Genomic DNA, 16,147 nt, shown 5'->3' on the forward strand with positions numbered 1-16,147 from the left:
AATCCCTGTAACAAACCCTGTTGCCTTCTCTGTCCCCATATCTACTCTTGTGACACCATCATAGGATCCAACCACAACAGGCACACCATCAGGGGCTCATTCACCCACACCTCTACTAATGTGATATATGCCATCACGTGCCAGCAGTGCCCCTCTGCCAGGTACATTAGCCAAACTGGAAAGTCTCTATGTAAAAGGATAAATGGACAAAAATCAGACATCAGGAATGGTAACATACAAAAGCCAATAGGAGAACACTTCAGTCTCCCTGGACACTAAATAACAGATTTTAAAGTAGCCATTCTTCAAGAAAAAAACTTCAAAAACAGACTTCAAAGAGAAACTGCAGAGCTACAATTCATTTGAAAACTTAACACCATCAATTTTGGCTTGAATAGGGACTGGGAGTGGCTGGCTCACTACAAAAGCAATTTTCCCTCTCTTGATATTGATACCACCTCATCAACTATTAGGAGTGGACCACATCTACCCTGACTGAATTGGTTTTCAACATTGGTTCTCCACTTGTAAGATAACTTCCTTCTCTTCATGTGCCAATATATATTTATGCCTGTATCTGTAATTTTCACTCCATGCATCTGAAGAAGTGGGCTTTTTACCCACAAAAGCTTATGCCCAAATGAATCTGTTAGTCTTTAAGATGCCACCAGACTCCTCATTGTTTTTGTGGATACAAACTAACACAGTTACCCCCTGATACTTTATACAAATGCTAGAATTCTAAATAATAAGATGGGTGAACTAGAGTGCCTCATATTAAATGAGGAGATTGATACAATAGGCATCACAGAAACTTGGTGGAATGAGGCTAATCAATGGGACACAGTAATACCAGGGTACAAAATACATCAGAAGGATAGAACACGTGGTGCGATGGCGGAGTGGCACTATATAAGAAAGAAAGTGTAGAATCAAATGAAGTAAAAATCTTAAATGAACCAAACTCTATCATAGAATCTCTATGGATAGTAATTCCACGCTCTAATAATAAAAATATAGCAGTAGGAATATATTACCGACCACCTGACCAGGATGGTGATAGTGACTGTGGAATGCTTAGGGAGATTAGAGAGGCTTTTAAAATAAAAAACTCAATAATCATGGGGGATTTCAACTATCTGCATATTGACTGGATACATGTCACCTCAGAATAGGAAGCAGGGATAAAGTTTCTTGACACCTTAAATTACTGTTTCTTGGAGCAGCTACTCCTGGAACCCACCATATGAAAGGCAATTCTTGATTTAGTCCTAAATGGAGCACAGGGTCTGGTCCAAGACATCAATATAGCAGGACATTTGGTAATAGTGACCATAATATAATTAAATTTAATATCCCTATGATGGAGAAAACACCGCAGCAGCCCAATACTGTAGCATTTAATTTCAGAAAGGGGGTGTGACGGGTTGGATCACAGAACCCCCCTTAGGAGCTGCCAACTGATGTCTCAAGACTACCTCTGCTCCCGTTTTCCCTGCCAGCTCGGGACCCCAGCACCCTGTCTTGCTGAGCCAGATGCCCCTCTGCTCCAACACAGACCCAAGGTCTGAATTACCTGCCCCAAAGCTGAAGGTTTACCTGAAAACAGCTCACAGAAGTGTGCTTGCCTTTAGCACTCAGATGCCCAACTCCCAGTGGGGTCTAAACCCAAATAAATCCGTTTTACCCTGTATAAAGCTTATGCAGGGTAAACTCATAAATTGCTTGTTCTCTATAACACTGATAGGGAGAGATGCACAGTTGTTTGCCCCCCAGGTATTAATACATACTCTGAGTTAATTAATAAGTAAAAAGTGATTTTATGAAATACAGAAAGTGGATTTAAGTGGTTGCAAGTAGTAACAGACAGAACAAAGTAAGTCACCAAGCAAAATAAAATAAAACAGGCAAATCCATGTCTAATCAAACTGAATACAGATAAGGTCCTCACCAGTTCTAGAATGTTCCCTTTTACAGATTCCTTCTCCAGCTGGGCTTCGTTCAGAGCCTGACCTGGCATTTATATCAGTTCCTTGGGCAAGTCTTCCCTCTAAATCTCACCATTTCAGATAACATTGCTTGTGATGACCACTGACTTCACGAGCAGACAATTTGTCATACAATTTGCACCATGACAATTGATTTTTCCAGCCATTGTCACTTGCCAAAACCAATTTGCAAGAAACGGCATCTGAACTAAATAAGCTACCAGGGAAACAAAAGAGCAGTTCTTCCCTTTCACTCCATAGAAGCCAATCCTTGTCAGAAACCTCTCTGGGTTTTTTGGTTAATTTTAATACAGAATTCGGAAACTTTCTTTTTCCATCACTGGGAAATGTTTTGGATGCCTCTGTTGCCTTTTTGGAACAGCAGTTTTTTGATCAGAGTTGCAGATAGCACACTAACAATCCAAGGTCAAATCCACATCCTTTATTCTCTTGAAATGCAATATTACTTTCAGCAGTGCTTGGTTTTTCAGTCTTATTTGTATTGAGTATTTCCTCCTATGCAAGAACACTAGCTCGGACTGGTTTTGTACTGAAATCACACGTTTTAACAGAATCATCAAAGGCTTTTTCGTCACAGGTTTGCTCTGAACTGTGAAGCCCATTACTAGCTGTACTGACTAGCCATTCTGCCTGATCTTCTTTTGGCCTAACCCCACAACCAAACAAAGTACGACTCCCCTTCTTGCTTTTTAAAGGTCGGGCGTCTTTTTCTTGTTTTTCTCTCCATTTCTGACCTCCAGACTTATGTTTGTACCCCCTAATGACACGCTGCCACACTGCCAGTCACACCAGCGGGGTGCAGCAGTTCTCTGGCAAACTATTACTGTCCAAATGGGCTATTTTTAACCAACAGTTTGGGGGGGATTAGCAGTTGCCATGTGAATTGTGCTATTCTGGGCTTGGGCTATTTTGCTGACCCTCACTCCAAAATATATTGTCTGCCTGAGAAGCCTGGCTGGGATGATTTAGTTGGTGTTGGTACTACTCTGAGCAGGGGGTTGGACTAGATAACCTCCTGAGGTCTCTTCCAACCCTAATCTTCCATGATTCTAAGTGCTGCACTTCTGCCTTTCACCCACCAGAGGGTGCTGTGGCTTGGCACCAAAGGCAGCAGGGGGTGGTGTGTGTGGTGGACATGTGCACAGCAGAGGGCAGGGAGCCCCTGCCACTACGCATCATGCAGGGCGGGCGGGAGCTGGGACCCACGCTGCTGCTGGCTGGGTGTGGCATCACCATATGGGCACGGACCTGGACTACGGGTGGTGTCTGGAGAGTGCACACACGTACAAGCCACACCCACGCAAACGCGGTCCGCTGAGATTTGGGCGGGGGGGGGTGCTGTGCTTGCCTTTTAAATTGCCTGGGCTCCTGGGCAATTGCTTCCCCCTGTCAGCAGGCCTGGCCTGAAATATTTTCAAGGGGGGGTCCCAGAAAAATAAGTGAGAACTCCTGTTATAGAACCACCACCAAAATCCTCTGCAGTGTTGTAGCCTTAGCGTTTCAGATCCACATCCCTGCCTTTGGGGCCCCAGGGTCAGTGTTGGGCACGGGTTCCTCTCCCTCCTGAATTTCGCCCCTGTAACTCTGATGTTGCTAGAACTATTTCTGAGGCTGCTCAGGTGCAGTTAATGAGACCACGTCCCCTGGTAGCATCCGGAGTCAGTTTCTAACGTTGCTAACAATGCCCTTGGAAAATCAGCGAGCAGCAATGTAACCAACGCCCTCTGCTCTGCCGCTCTGCTATGGTGACTGGCTATAAGTATAGAGGCAAGTAGGGAGAGACTCATGCAAAGTCTGATGTAAGTTCTTCAGCAGAGGATAGTCAAGTGTTTTCCAAAAGCAGGAGTGCTGAAGAATGTCTCTTACAGGGATCATGGACTAAAGGGCCTCTCCCCTCTTGCATCTTGTATCTTGACACAGGTAAATACCCTTTCATTTAGTTCACTGATCTTTTCCCCTGCTAGCTCTAGGGGAAAAAATATGCATATCATTTGACTGTCTCAGAACAGGCTGAACAACCCTGCAGGGCATGCGCAATAACCTCCCTTGCACATTATCAGCCTTGGTCAATCTTCAGCTGTGTTTGGCAGTTACTTACCCAGCCTGCTATATCTGACTTAGCCTCAGTAGTCATCTTCCATGGTCCAAGCCTACAAAACCAATGCCTACGAGTCTCTTCACTCCTGTGCGTAACCTCTTTGAGGTTACTCATCTGTGTCAATGTTACATTTTCTAGTGCAGCCATGACATGCCATGACAGATCGGTGGGAAAGCCTGGACTAGAGAGGGTCAGGACTTTCTCTGTGGCAAGTTTTTTCATTTTAAAAAGCCAATTTTTCAAAACTGATTTTTTTTGTGCAGAAATTTAGTAGTATTGACTAAGCTTTTGTTTGGAAGCTTTAATAATTGCAGCCTGAAACCAAATTTGGAAACACTGAAACTATTCACAAAATGCAATTCTTCTTTTCCACCCAGTCCGAGTATGGGCAAAGCTGATAGGAAAGGAAAACCAATATTATCTGTGAAAATAAGACATTAATATTGAGTAGAATCTCTCAGAAATTTTTAACTTGAAAAATTACTTTGCAAGACTGAGAATTTCAAAAGCATTTAAGGGAATTAGGAATATAAATTGATTTGAAAGTCAGTGCTCCTAACTCCCTAACACACTTTTGAGATTCTCCCAGAAAACAGTTCACTTAATTATTTATTATCCAACATTTCAATGATTTTTTTCTCACCCATTTTCTGTCCAGTTTCATTTATCACTAATATCTTAGGCTGGGATTTTCAATGGTACCTAGGGGAGTTAGGCACCCAATTCCCATTGATTATCAATGGGAACTGCTGATCACTTCATTCACTTAAAAACTCTTCCCTTAAACTGTTTCCAGCCCCAAACTTTTGTTAATGCAGAGTCAAGGTCCAAGTACAGCCTCAACCTTCTAGAATGTGGCGCTTGGCTGAACTTCAATCTCTGAAAAGCAGAGAACAAAGAATTAAGGTACTTGCCACCCCTGCAATGTAACCTTAACTCTGCCCCTTTGGAGTGTGCACTAGCCTCTGGGAATGCATGCATTTAAACTGATGGATGGCTATCAGAGCAGATAACACCCTACCTGATGTTTAGAGGGACAGAGGTGGCAAGTGACAGAATAGCTGGCTTGGAGATGTTTAATTTGTGGCATTTTCAAAACTTACTTTTAAAAGAGACAGGTCTAGTCAGAAAATCAGGTAAACTTGGAAGATTTTCCCTTTAGCTGGAGTAGCACAATCTCTGATTAACTTCCCTTTTGTGGCGTATCTATTCATTCAAGGCAATGCTCTGGTCGGCCATCTAAATAATTCATTTTATTGTAGGTTATTAAAAAAAAATAAACTGTAACAAAAGAAATGAATGACTTTCCTCCACAGAAGTAATATCAGACACATAAGTTTTAATTGTAAGTTTGTGCACAGGTGTTTGTTGGGAAGGCCACGTATGTATTTCACAGTAATCAATTTTTATGTTGTTGTAATCGGTAAGGGTTTTTAAAGTTCCCTGTGTAACTGTATGTTCACAAAAATGAGAGTTGCATTTGCAGTGGTGAGTATTTTGGCTCTCTGTGATTGTGTTACAGGGTCTATAATTGTGTGTTTGCACTAGTGTCTGTAGCTATTTGTTAGGGATTTCTTAGGGAGCATGTCCTGTATTTATGCATTTGCTCCAGTGGGTGTATGTGTGTTTAGTCTCTGGCCCATTGTACGTGTATGTTTTTAATGTCCATCAGTAGCATGTTTGCTTTGTTTCTGTGAAAGTAAAAACACATTTGTGCTTATACCTTTGTGTCTACGAGTATGCAGCTATGCCTTCCTGTTGTGTATTTGTGTGTGTGCATGCAGATGTGTATTTTTGCACTTGTGTCTGAGCTTTTGCAAATATCAGCCAGAATGAACAACAGAGAGAGAGAAACAAGAAAACCAGGAATAGAACTTGTGTGACACGGGACCCAATTCAACGCACAGGGCAACTTCATTTTCAGTGAAGCTAGTTTAGATTTACACCAGAATAACTGAACCCATCTCATTAAGTTTCAATGGACTGTCATTTTCCTTCTATTCCTAAAACAACAAAAACCAAGTGGTTATTGATATTTCAGGAATCAATCAGACTGCTTAGATAAAAAATGTTGGTATTGACAGGATTGGATTGGGGGGGTGGATAAAACAAAGATTTGTTTCCCTATGTCCATAATCAATTTTAAAAAAATACAATCTGGAATTGATGAAAAAGGCAAAAATTTCTCCAGATTTTTTTTTTCAATTTTGTCTTTATTGGCAAATATTTCCCACTTTTGAAAAATATCCACAATTCTATTGTTAGGCAAAAAGATTCTTCTCCCCAAGAATCAGGCAGGCACAGACAATACTGAAGGGGGGTTATTCATAGTACCAGGAAGACTGACAAGCAGCTTCAAAACTATGGTGCCATCGGGGCCAGTTATATACATTCTCTTATCAATTCATTTGCATTTATCTGTACATACAGAGACAGACATTATTATAAATCAAGAGAGACTTCAGCAGTGATGAAACACTACTGAGTAGTGAATACTTATACAGCAGCTTCACCATCTGCAAGAGGAAGGACATCCACCACAACAGGAGAGGACGAGGGCAGAGAGCGAAGGGTAGAACAGAAACACGCAATGTAATTGTCTGTTTCTGTGCAAGAGTCCGAGGTTGTCGTCAGTGTAGCATTGTCATGGGATGGTGTTAGGTATCCAGACAGCCCTGCTTTGTACAACTTATTACTAGCCACATATTCAATAGACTTGAAATGGAAAGAAGAAGGAAACACATGAGTAGGAATGACAGAAATATACACAAGAAGGAAATTGAAGGTGAAGGGTGAGTCTAGAGGAAGTAGAGAGGCTACTATTAGTTGTGCAGGAATGCCTGCAATTTGAGCAAGGGTGGGGGAGGAAAGGGTATGAGACAGGGGAAAACCCAGACATACATCTAACATATATATATATTTGCAATGGTAAACAGATTACGAGCCAGCATGTCACAAGCACAACCTTTAGCTTGTGACTTGGCCAGGTTAGCTATAGCATCTGAGGTTTTCGTAATGATTTTGTAAAAATCCTCTATGGCTACGTCAATTGCAGTCAAAGCATAGATAACCTGGTGTTGGTATGTCTAAGGGCTTGGTGGTTTGGCCTTTGACCCAACATTCTGTGATCTTGCATTTCGAAATTGGGGGTCCTATGTGTGTGTGCCCACATCCCCTGAAGCTAAATACTCACTTACAGTCCAGATCCGGTGAAATACAGGGAGGGAGCTGAAGACTGCTCCCAGGTTTTGGTAGTCAGACTGAGACCTTGGAGCCTGGATGTTTTTGGAGGTGAGCTGTAACCACAATAGGTCCCAGGTAGTCCGGTCTGTGGGCAAGCCAAGTATTTGATTCTTTAACCATTTGCCGCTGCCTCCTGTAGGGAATTGCACATACTGGCCAGCTTTGAAACAGGTATCTTGTGTAACATGTACCAAGGGCAGATCCCAGGAGGCTGCATCAGGTATGTTTGCCAGGAGGATTAATGTGGGGAGTCACATTTGTTACCAAAAAGGATACAATATAAACAAAATGAATTTATATATACATTTTAATTCTGGTTTTATGAACCCATGTTGGGATTTCTTGCACTTTAACAGAGGTATTTGTGTGGGCCAATACCATGACCTTATTTCCCTCCTTTATGTCTGCCCAAGAGGGGGTCTCTGGAGGGTCCTGGGCTTAAGAGAGTGCACTTCTACAAGGAACCAGTATGCCTTGCTGAAGTAAAGAGTAAAGAATATTACCTACCATGCCCTTGGCCTCAGATTTGAGGGGGTATTGCTTGGTAGGTGGAGGAAATTGACTGGTAACCTGGCTGGGTGGGCAAAGATGAGCAGGCATTGAACTGCAAGACAGCTTATTTTCTGCCCAAACAGAGGGAAATCTGGAACATAAGTCTTGAAAAAGGGTTAGATGGATCCCAAGTAAGAGCCACAGATTTGCCAGCGCAACAGAAGAGAGAAACGTATCATTGCGGAGGGGAGTGGTATGAGTACGCATAAGTTTACCAGTAATTGTCCTCTGAGCGAGGTTAAGAATTGCTGCAAGGCCGCAGAGGACGTCCATGCCCAAAATAGTCCCCTCTGCGTCTAAAGCTACGTAAAAAAGACTGAGTCCAGAAGAATAGATTCTATTTCACAAGAACGGGGTAGCTTTTATAAACCATGAGTTGTGCACTTCCTACCCCTGAAATAGTACTATACTGTTTAGTAGTGGGGAGGAGGAGGTCAGTAATGGAAACAGATGCTTCCGAATCTGTGAGAATTGTGCATGGCCGGCCCCTTATCCATGCCTGTAAGTGTGGCCTCAAGGGATTTCTATCTGCATCAGCAGTACTGACAGGCAAAGAGGGGGAGGGTGCGTCGCTGGATCCTAGCGGGTCATGGAATTTCAAAGCCTGGCCATTTCCTCTTTACTCAGGTGTGAGTAAGGGTTGGCAGTCGGTCGAGACACCGGGTGGGCTGTAGTTGGTTACCCAAGGTTATTCGGTTTGCGCACCGGCTGCCCAATGTCTGGTCTCTCTGCACACAAAACACTGACAGGCGGGGGTAGGGGGCAGAACCAGGAGCAGGTCGAAAAGGCAGAGAAGTATTGCAGGGATTCAACTGGCTGTGATTCCGTCCCTGACTAGGCCTTTGGGTTTTTGCATTTTCAGTTCTTTTGGGTATGCCTGAGACACCCACAATTATAGCAGGCTATATTACCTTTTGCTGTTACCACAGCAATGCGAGCAGCCTTGCTCCTTATCTCTTTGGCCTGTCTGGCTTCACATTCAGAGGCCTATATCCAGATGGATTCATAATCAGAGCCTGGGGTCACTCCCAAATTAAGGGCAGTTTCCAGGTGGGAGTTAAAACCTTCCTTTAACATCTTTACAAATGCCTGATCAGTTTTCTTTGGGTCCGCAAGCCCTGCGTTGCTGGAATACATCTCCCACTTTCTCTCACAGTGTTGAGCCGCAGGCTCGTCCTTGCCTTGTACGCAGCCCACGATCAGTCCCCAGTTACCAGCTCCTTTTCCCAGGGCTTCTTGTATGCCTTCCTTAAACTCAGTGCTGACGAGTGTCATATCATTTTCAGATTCAAATTTAACCTAGGCCCAAATGCCGTTTCAAAGTCCTTCTGTGGGGATCTTAGCCCATGAGAGATCAGGGCACTTAGCTTTTGTTGAGATATAAAGATCCCTGGGATGTAATGTAGAGGTGGTAACTATCTGGCTTATTCTTTTCCAGAATATCAAATTTGAGTCTTTGGGCTTTCAATCAGGGAGATCTTTTAGTAAGGCCCTTGTTTCCTCTGTGCTGAGAGGCGTGTACTATGAGCCACTCTGTTTTCACCTGCCCCGACCACCAAGTGGTCACTCTGGTGCTCAGTACCTGCAGTGCAGCCTTCGCCTCCAGTGACCCCTGCACCCCAACAGTCACTGCACCACACGCCCTGGTGCTCAGTACCTGGCAGTGCAGCCTTCGCCTCCAGTGACCCCTGCACCCCAACAGTCACTGCACCACACGCCCTGGTGCTCAGTACCTGGCAGTGCAGCCTTCGCCTCCAGCGATCCCGGCACCCCAACAATCACTGCAGCACACGCCCTGGTGCTCAGTACCTGGCAGTGCAGCCTTCGCCTCCAGCGATCCCGGCACCCCAACAATCACTGCAGCACACGCCCTGGTGCTCAGTACCTGGCAGTGCAGCCTTCGCCTCCAGCGATCCCTGCACTCCAACAGTCACTGCAGCACACGCCCTGGTGCTCAGTACCTGGCAGTGCAGCCTTCGCCCCAAGCGATCCCGGCACCCCAACAATCACTGCAGCACACGCCCTGGTGCTCAGTACCTGCAGTGCAGCCTTCGCCTCCAGCGATCCCGGCACTCCAACAATCACTGCAGCACACGCCCTGGTGCTCAGTACCTGGCAGTGCAGCCTTCGCCTCCAGTGATCCCTGCACCCCAACAGTCACTGCAGCACACGCCCTGGTGCTCAGTACCTGGCAGTACAGCCTTCGCCTCCAGCGATCCCGGCACTCCAACAATCACTGCAGCACACACCCTGGTGCTCAGTACCTGGCAGTGCAGCCTTCGCCTCCAGTGATCCCTGCACCCCAACAGTCACTGCAGCACACGCCCTGGTGCTCAGTACCTGGCAGTGCAGCCTTCTCCTCCAGCGATCCCTTCACCCCCAAAATCACTGCAGCACACGCCCTGGTGCTCAGTACCTGGCAGTGCAGCCTTCGCCTCCAGCGATCCCTGCACCCCAACAATCACTGCAGCACACGCCCTGGTGCTCAGTACCTGGCAGTGCAGCCTTCGCCTCCAGTGATCCCTGCACCCCAACAATCACTGCAGCACACGCCCTGGTGCTCAGTACCTGGCAGTGAAGCCTTCGCCTCCAGCGATCCCTGCACCCCAACAATCACTGCAGCACACGCCCTGGTGCTCAGTACCTGCAGTGCAGCCTTCGCCTCCAGTGATCCCAGCACCCCAACAATCACTGCAGCACACGCCCTGGTGCTCAGTACCTGGCAGTGCAGCCTTCGCCTCCAGCAATCCCTGCACCCCAATTTTCACTGCAGCACACGCCCTGGTGCTCAGTACCTGGCAGTGCAGCCTTCGCCTCCAGCGATCCCGGCACCCCAACAATCACTGCAGCACACGCCCTGGTGCTCAGTACCTGCAGTGCAGCCTTTGCCTCCAGCGATCCCTGCACCCCAACAGTCACTGCAGCACACGCCCTGGTGCTCAGTACCTGGCAGTGCAGCCTTTGCCTCCAGCAATCCCTGCACCCTGACAATCACTGCAGCAAACGCCCTGGTGCTCAGTACCTGGCAGTGCAGCCTTCGCCTCCAGGGATCCCTGCACCCCAACAATCACTGCAGCACACACCCTGGTGCTCAGTACCTGGCAGTGCAGCCTTCGCCTCCAGCGATCCCGGCACCCCAACAATCACTGCAGCACATGCCCTGGTGCTCAGTACCTGCAGTGCAGCCTTCGCCTCCAGCGATCCCTGCACCCCAACAACCCTGGCCACAAACACAGTCCCATTCAGTCCTCTTGCCAGGGCATCCTATATGTGATTTGTATTAAAAAGGGGTGTGGAGGGGTGCCTCGGGGAGTCCCAAACCAAGGCGTGCACTACAGGCAGTAGATAAAAAGGTCCTCATCTCTATCCCTGTTTGTGAGAAACACGCCGAGGATTCCCAATCACACCCTGCTCGCTGCACCAAAACTGTTATGCAAAAAGAGTCTTTTCCCCAAGAATCAGGCAGGCACAGGCAACACTGAAGGGGGTTTATTCACAGTACTGGGAAGACTGACATGCAACTTCAAAACTATGGTGCCACCGTGGCCAGTTATATACATTCTCTTATCAATTCATTTGCATTTATCTGTACATACAGAGACAGACGTTGGTACAAGTCAAGAGAGAACCCTGAACAAAGATAAAGATAAGAACAGTACGTACATGTAGAGGTCATCCTAACTGCATCAAACATCTCTGACTACCTAGCGGGGGAAGGAGGGTGTAGGGATGAATGCTTACAGATATCCGGTGGGCTGTGAAGGGAGGGTTTATTCACTCTAAGAACTAAGTTACTGGCGGGCATTGACCATATAAGCTTATCAATGGTTTATCACTGCCATTTGTGCTATTGAAATATTCCTGCTTGCTTGTCTGGGCCTAATCCTGCTTACCTCACTGAACTGTCCCTTTCCAGGGACACGAGCTTTGTTCCTTCTTACCGTTAAACTGAACTAAGTTATCATGTATTGACAGAAACAATGTCCTTGCTTCTCAGCAGTTTCTGTCTTTTCTGCTGGCTGAATTTTAACTCCTTCCTGACACTAGAAACCAGTCAAAGAAGAGCAAAGGCTTGATACAAAATTTCTGTGAAAAACGTAGATATTTTTTTTAAAAATCCATTTTTAAAAAAAATCTATTTCCCTTCATTGTTTTCTTCCCTAGAGAATGTTGCTGCATTATTTGGCTTTGCCTTTAATGTTCTTGCTTGTATCCCTTTGCTTTGTGATTTGCAGCTTGTTTGGAGCACTTAAATAACATTTTAATTTTTATGTATTGAATTCTCTTATTTTCAACTGCAGTTCATTAATTTCGGCAAAGACTGTTCCTTAAATTCATCAAGGGCCAGAATCTGCCTTTCTCCCTCTCCTGGAGTTTAAGGGTTTAAAATGTGACAGAAAGCAACACTTTGTACTTTTTAAAAGGTTTTCACAATTCTCCAGTGGGTGCCAAAAGTTTTAGCATAGAAAGTGGTGTTTTCTCTCCCAACTTTTTCTACTTTTTTAAAAACAAACAAACAAACAAACAGACAGACAAATAAACAACCTTTTTTCAATGTTTTCCATTGAATTTTTGGTTTCAAATCAATTAGAATACATTTCTGCTGGCTAAAGGACTGTGCAATGTGGTCTGACCAGAGGGCCAGGACACTCTTATGGCTAGAATAAGCCAAAGAAAAAATGGGGAAAACTGAGGTAAAGTTTGCTTCCATGCCCCAACCAGCCAGGAAGGGGTGTGTCAGGGCAGCAACTCTGTGATGCTCCCACATACACATTCAACAGAATATACAACTGTCACAATCAGAAGAGTGTGGGTATCTATGCAGGTTTCTGTTACTGATGGCTGAGATGCCTGATTTCACCTCTGTGAGAGAAAGTTATGGGCTAACACTCTGAGTAAGTGACGTGCCCTTGTCCTCTGCCTTTGTTGTCTCTGCAGATCCAATGCACCCATCCGATGGTGACTGGAAATCACACCGCAACACCTGGCTTTATCCTCTTGGGATATTCCAACCTCACGAACCTGCAGGGTTTGCTCTTTGTGGTCTTCTTTGTCATCTACATGGTGATCCTGCTAGGAAATGGTGTCATTGTCTTGGTCACGGTGTTGGACTCTGCCCTGCACACCCCCATGTATTTCTTCCTCAGGAACTTGTCCTTTGTGGAGATCTGCTACACCTCAGTCACCCTGCCCAAGATGGTGGCCAATTGCCTGGCAGAGGATGGAAGTATCTCATTCACTGGCTGTGCTGTCCAGATGTATTTCTTACTTTTACTAGGTGGCACAGAGTCTTTCCTTCTGGCGGCCATGGCCTATGACCGTTACATGGCCATATGTAACCCCCTGCATTACACACTTATTGTCAACAGGGAGGTTTGTGCTAGGATGGTAGCCGGGTCCTGGCTTGTCAACATCCTGGTTCATTTTGGGCAGACATATTTGGTGTTTTCTTTGCCCTTCTGCAGGTCTCGTGAAATTAACCATTTCTTCTGTGACATCCCCCCTCTGCTGGAGCTGTCCTGTGTGGACACCTATAGGAATAAAATTGCTTTGTTTATGGCAGCTCTGCTATTCATAATCACCCCTTTTATCTTAATTGTTATCTCTTATATTAAAATTGCCAGCACAGTTTTGAAGATGCCTTCATCGGAGGGCAGACGCAAGACTTTCTCCACCTGCTCCTCACACCTCGCTGTGGTGACTCTGTTCTATTGCTCTGGTATGATAGCATATTTGAGACCCAAGTCAAGGAACTCAGAGGACACTGAAAAACTGCTCTCTCTGTTTTATACCATTGTGACTCCGCTGTTCAACCCCTTCATATATAGTCTGAGGAACAAGGAAGTGAAAGCCTCCCTAAGGAAATTAATAGGTAAAAAATGATTCCACAAAATACCCCCCATATTCCTCAAATAATGTTGTAGATTCCTCTAAAGACAATGCAGAACCCACAAGATAAATTTCTGGTTCCTCAAGAGTAGTTCTAGATTTCTGAAGATCTAGTCTAGACTCCTTGGAGAGCCCACCAGATATATTGTGTCACGTATCAGAGGGGTAGCCGTGTTAGTCTGGATCTGTAAAAGCAGCAAAGAGTGCTGACATGCATCTGACGAACTGGGTATTCACCCACGAAAGCTCATGCTCCAAAACGTCTGTTAGTCTATAAGGTGCCACAGGACTCTTTGCTGCTTTTCCAGATATATTGTTGATTATTATGCATTCCAGATTGCTCAAGACACATTCTAGACATCTTAACATCCTGAAACGATTCCTTCAGACGTGTTCAGCAAGATGCATTTCATATTCCTCAAGATATAGCTTAATATTCTTGTTGAACTCCATTATGTATAGTTTGAGTGGAGGAAAAATATTCTCTTGAGGGAAATGTCATATACAAAGCAATTCTTTCATGTAGGGTTCACATTTTTACACACCTGCTTTCTTGTAAATATAAAATGTGATGTAATAATAATATAAATTCTTTTTTCTTTCTTTTATTTTCTGGACAGCTGCATTCAAATCTGAAATGTTCTCCATCCTCAAATGTAATCCAAAATGAAATATATTTTAAAATGCCAATTTTTGCCTTCTGTATTAAAAATGTATATACTTGGACTGAGATTGAGATGGAAATAGGAGACAGACTTATTAAAAGTCTCTGGGTAACAATAAAAGGGGTAAAAAACAAGAGTGATGTCATGGTAGGGGTCTACTACAGACCACCTAACCAGGAAGAAGAGGTGGATGAGGGCTTTTTTAAACAACTAACAAAATCCACCAAAGCACAGAACTGGGTGATGATGGGGGACATCAGCTACTGAGACATCTTTTGGGAAAACAACACAGCAAGGCACAGGTTATCGAACAAGTTCTTGGACTGTATTCGAGACAATTTTTTATTTGAGATGGTGGAGAAAGCTACTATGAGACAGGCTGTTCTAGATTTGATTTTGACAAATAGGGAGGAACTGGTTGAGAATTTGAAAGTTGAAGGCAGCTTGGGTGAAAGTGATCATGGAATGGTAGAGTTCATGATTCTAAGGAATGGTAGGAGGGAGAACAGCAAAATAAAGATAATGGATTTCAAGAGGGCAGACTTTAACAAACTCAGGGAGCTGGTAGGTAAGATCCCATGGGAAGCAAGTCTAAGGGGAAAAACAATGGAAGACAATTGGCAGTTTTTCAAAGAGACGTTATTAAGGGCACAAGACGAACCTATCCCACTGCGTAGGAAAGATAGGAAGTATGGCAAGAGACCACCTTGGCTTAACCAGGAGATCTTCACTGATCTGAAAATCAAAAAAAGAGCCCACAAAAACTGGAAACTATGTCAAATTACAAAGGATGAATATAAACAAATTACACAAGAATGTAGGGACAAAATTAGAAAGGCCAAGGCACAAACAAGATCAAACTAGCTAGAGACATAAAGAGTAACAAGAAAACATTCTACAAATACATAAGAAGCAAGAAGAAGACCAAGGACAGGATATGACCTTTACTCAATGAGTGGGGGAAACAATAACAGAAAATGTGGAAATGTCAGAGGTACTTAATGAGTTCTTTGTTTTGGTTTTCACCATGAAGGTTGGTGGCGATTGGACGTCTAACATAGTGAATCCCAGTGAAAATGAGGTAGGATCAGAAGTGGCTAAAATAGAGAAAGAATAAGTTAAAAATTACTTAGACAAGTTAGATGTCTTCAAGTCACCAAGGCCTGATGAAATGCATCCTAGAATACTCAAGGAGCTGACTCGGGAGATATCTGCGTCATTAGCAAATATCTTTGAAAAGTCATGGAAGATGGGAGAGATGCCAGAAAAGGAAAAGGGCAAATATAGTGCCCATCTATAAAAAGGTAAATAAGAACAACCCAGGCATTACAGACCAGTCAGCGTAACTTCTGTACCCAGAGAAATAATGGAGTAAATAATTAAGCACTCAATTTGCAAACACCTAGAAGAAAATGAGGTGATAAATAACTGTCAGCATGGATTTGTCAAGAACAAATCATGTCAAACCAACCAGATACCCTTTTTTGACAGCGAAACAAGCCTTGTGGACTTGGGGAAAGCGGTAGACATGATATATCTTGACTTTAGCAAAGCTTTTGATACTGTCTCCCATGACCTTCTCAAAAACAAACCAGGGAAATGAAACCTAGATGGAGCTACTATAAGGGGGATGCAAAACAGGTTGGAAAACCATTCCCAGGAAGTAGTTATCAGTGGTTCACAGTCATGCT

The 16,147-nt window shown here is 44.4% G+C and overlaps 1 protein-coding gene across 1 annotated transcript; it reads left to right on the forward strand.

Annotated features, from left to right (window-relative positions):
* The first annotated feature begins 12,858 nt into the window (after positions 1-12,858).
* On the forward strand, positions 12,859-13,785 carry LOC115638238 (olfactory receptor 10AG1-like). Its single transcript, XM_030539819.1, has one exon. The coding sequence runs from the start codon at positions 12,859-12,861 to the stop codon at positions 13,783-13,785; it is 927 nt and encodes a 308-aa protein (XP_030395679.1).
* The last annotated feature ends 2,362 nt before the right edge of the window (positions 13,786-16,147 follow it).

Source organism: Gopherus evgoodei, chromosome 21 (genome assembly GCF_007399415.2).
Source record: "Gopherus evgoodei ecotype Sinaloan lineage chromosome 21, rGopEvg1_v1.p, whole genome shotgun sequence".
Lineage (NCBI taxonomy): Eukaryota > Metazoa > Chordata > Testudines > Testudinidae > Gopherus > Gopherus evgoodei.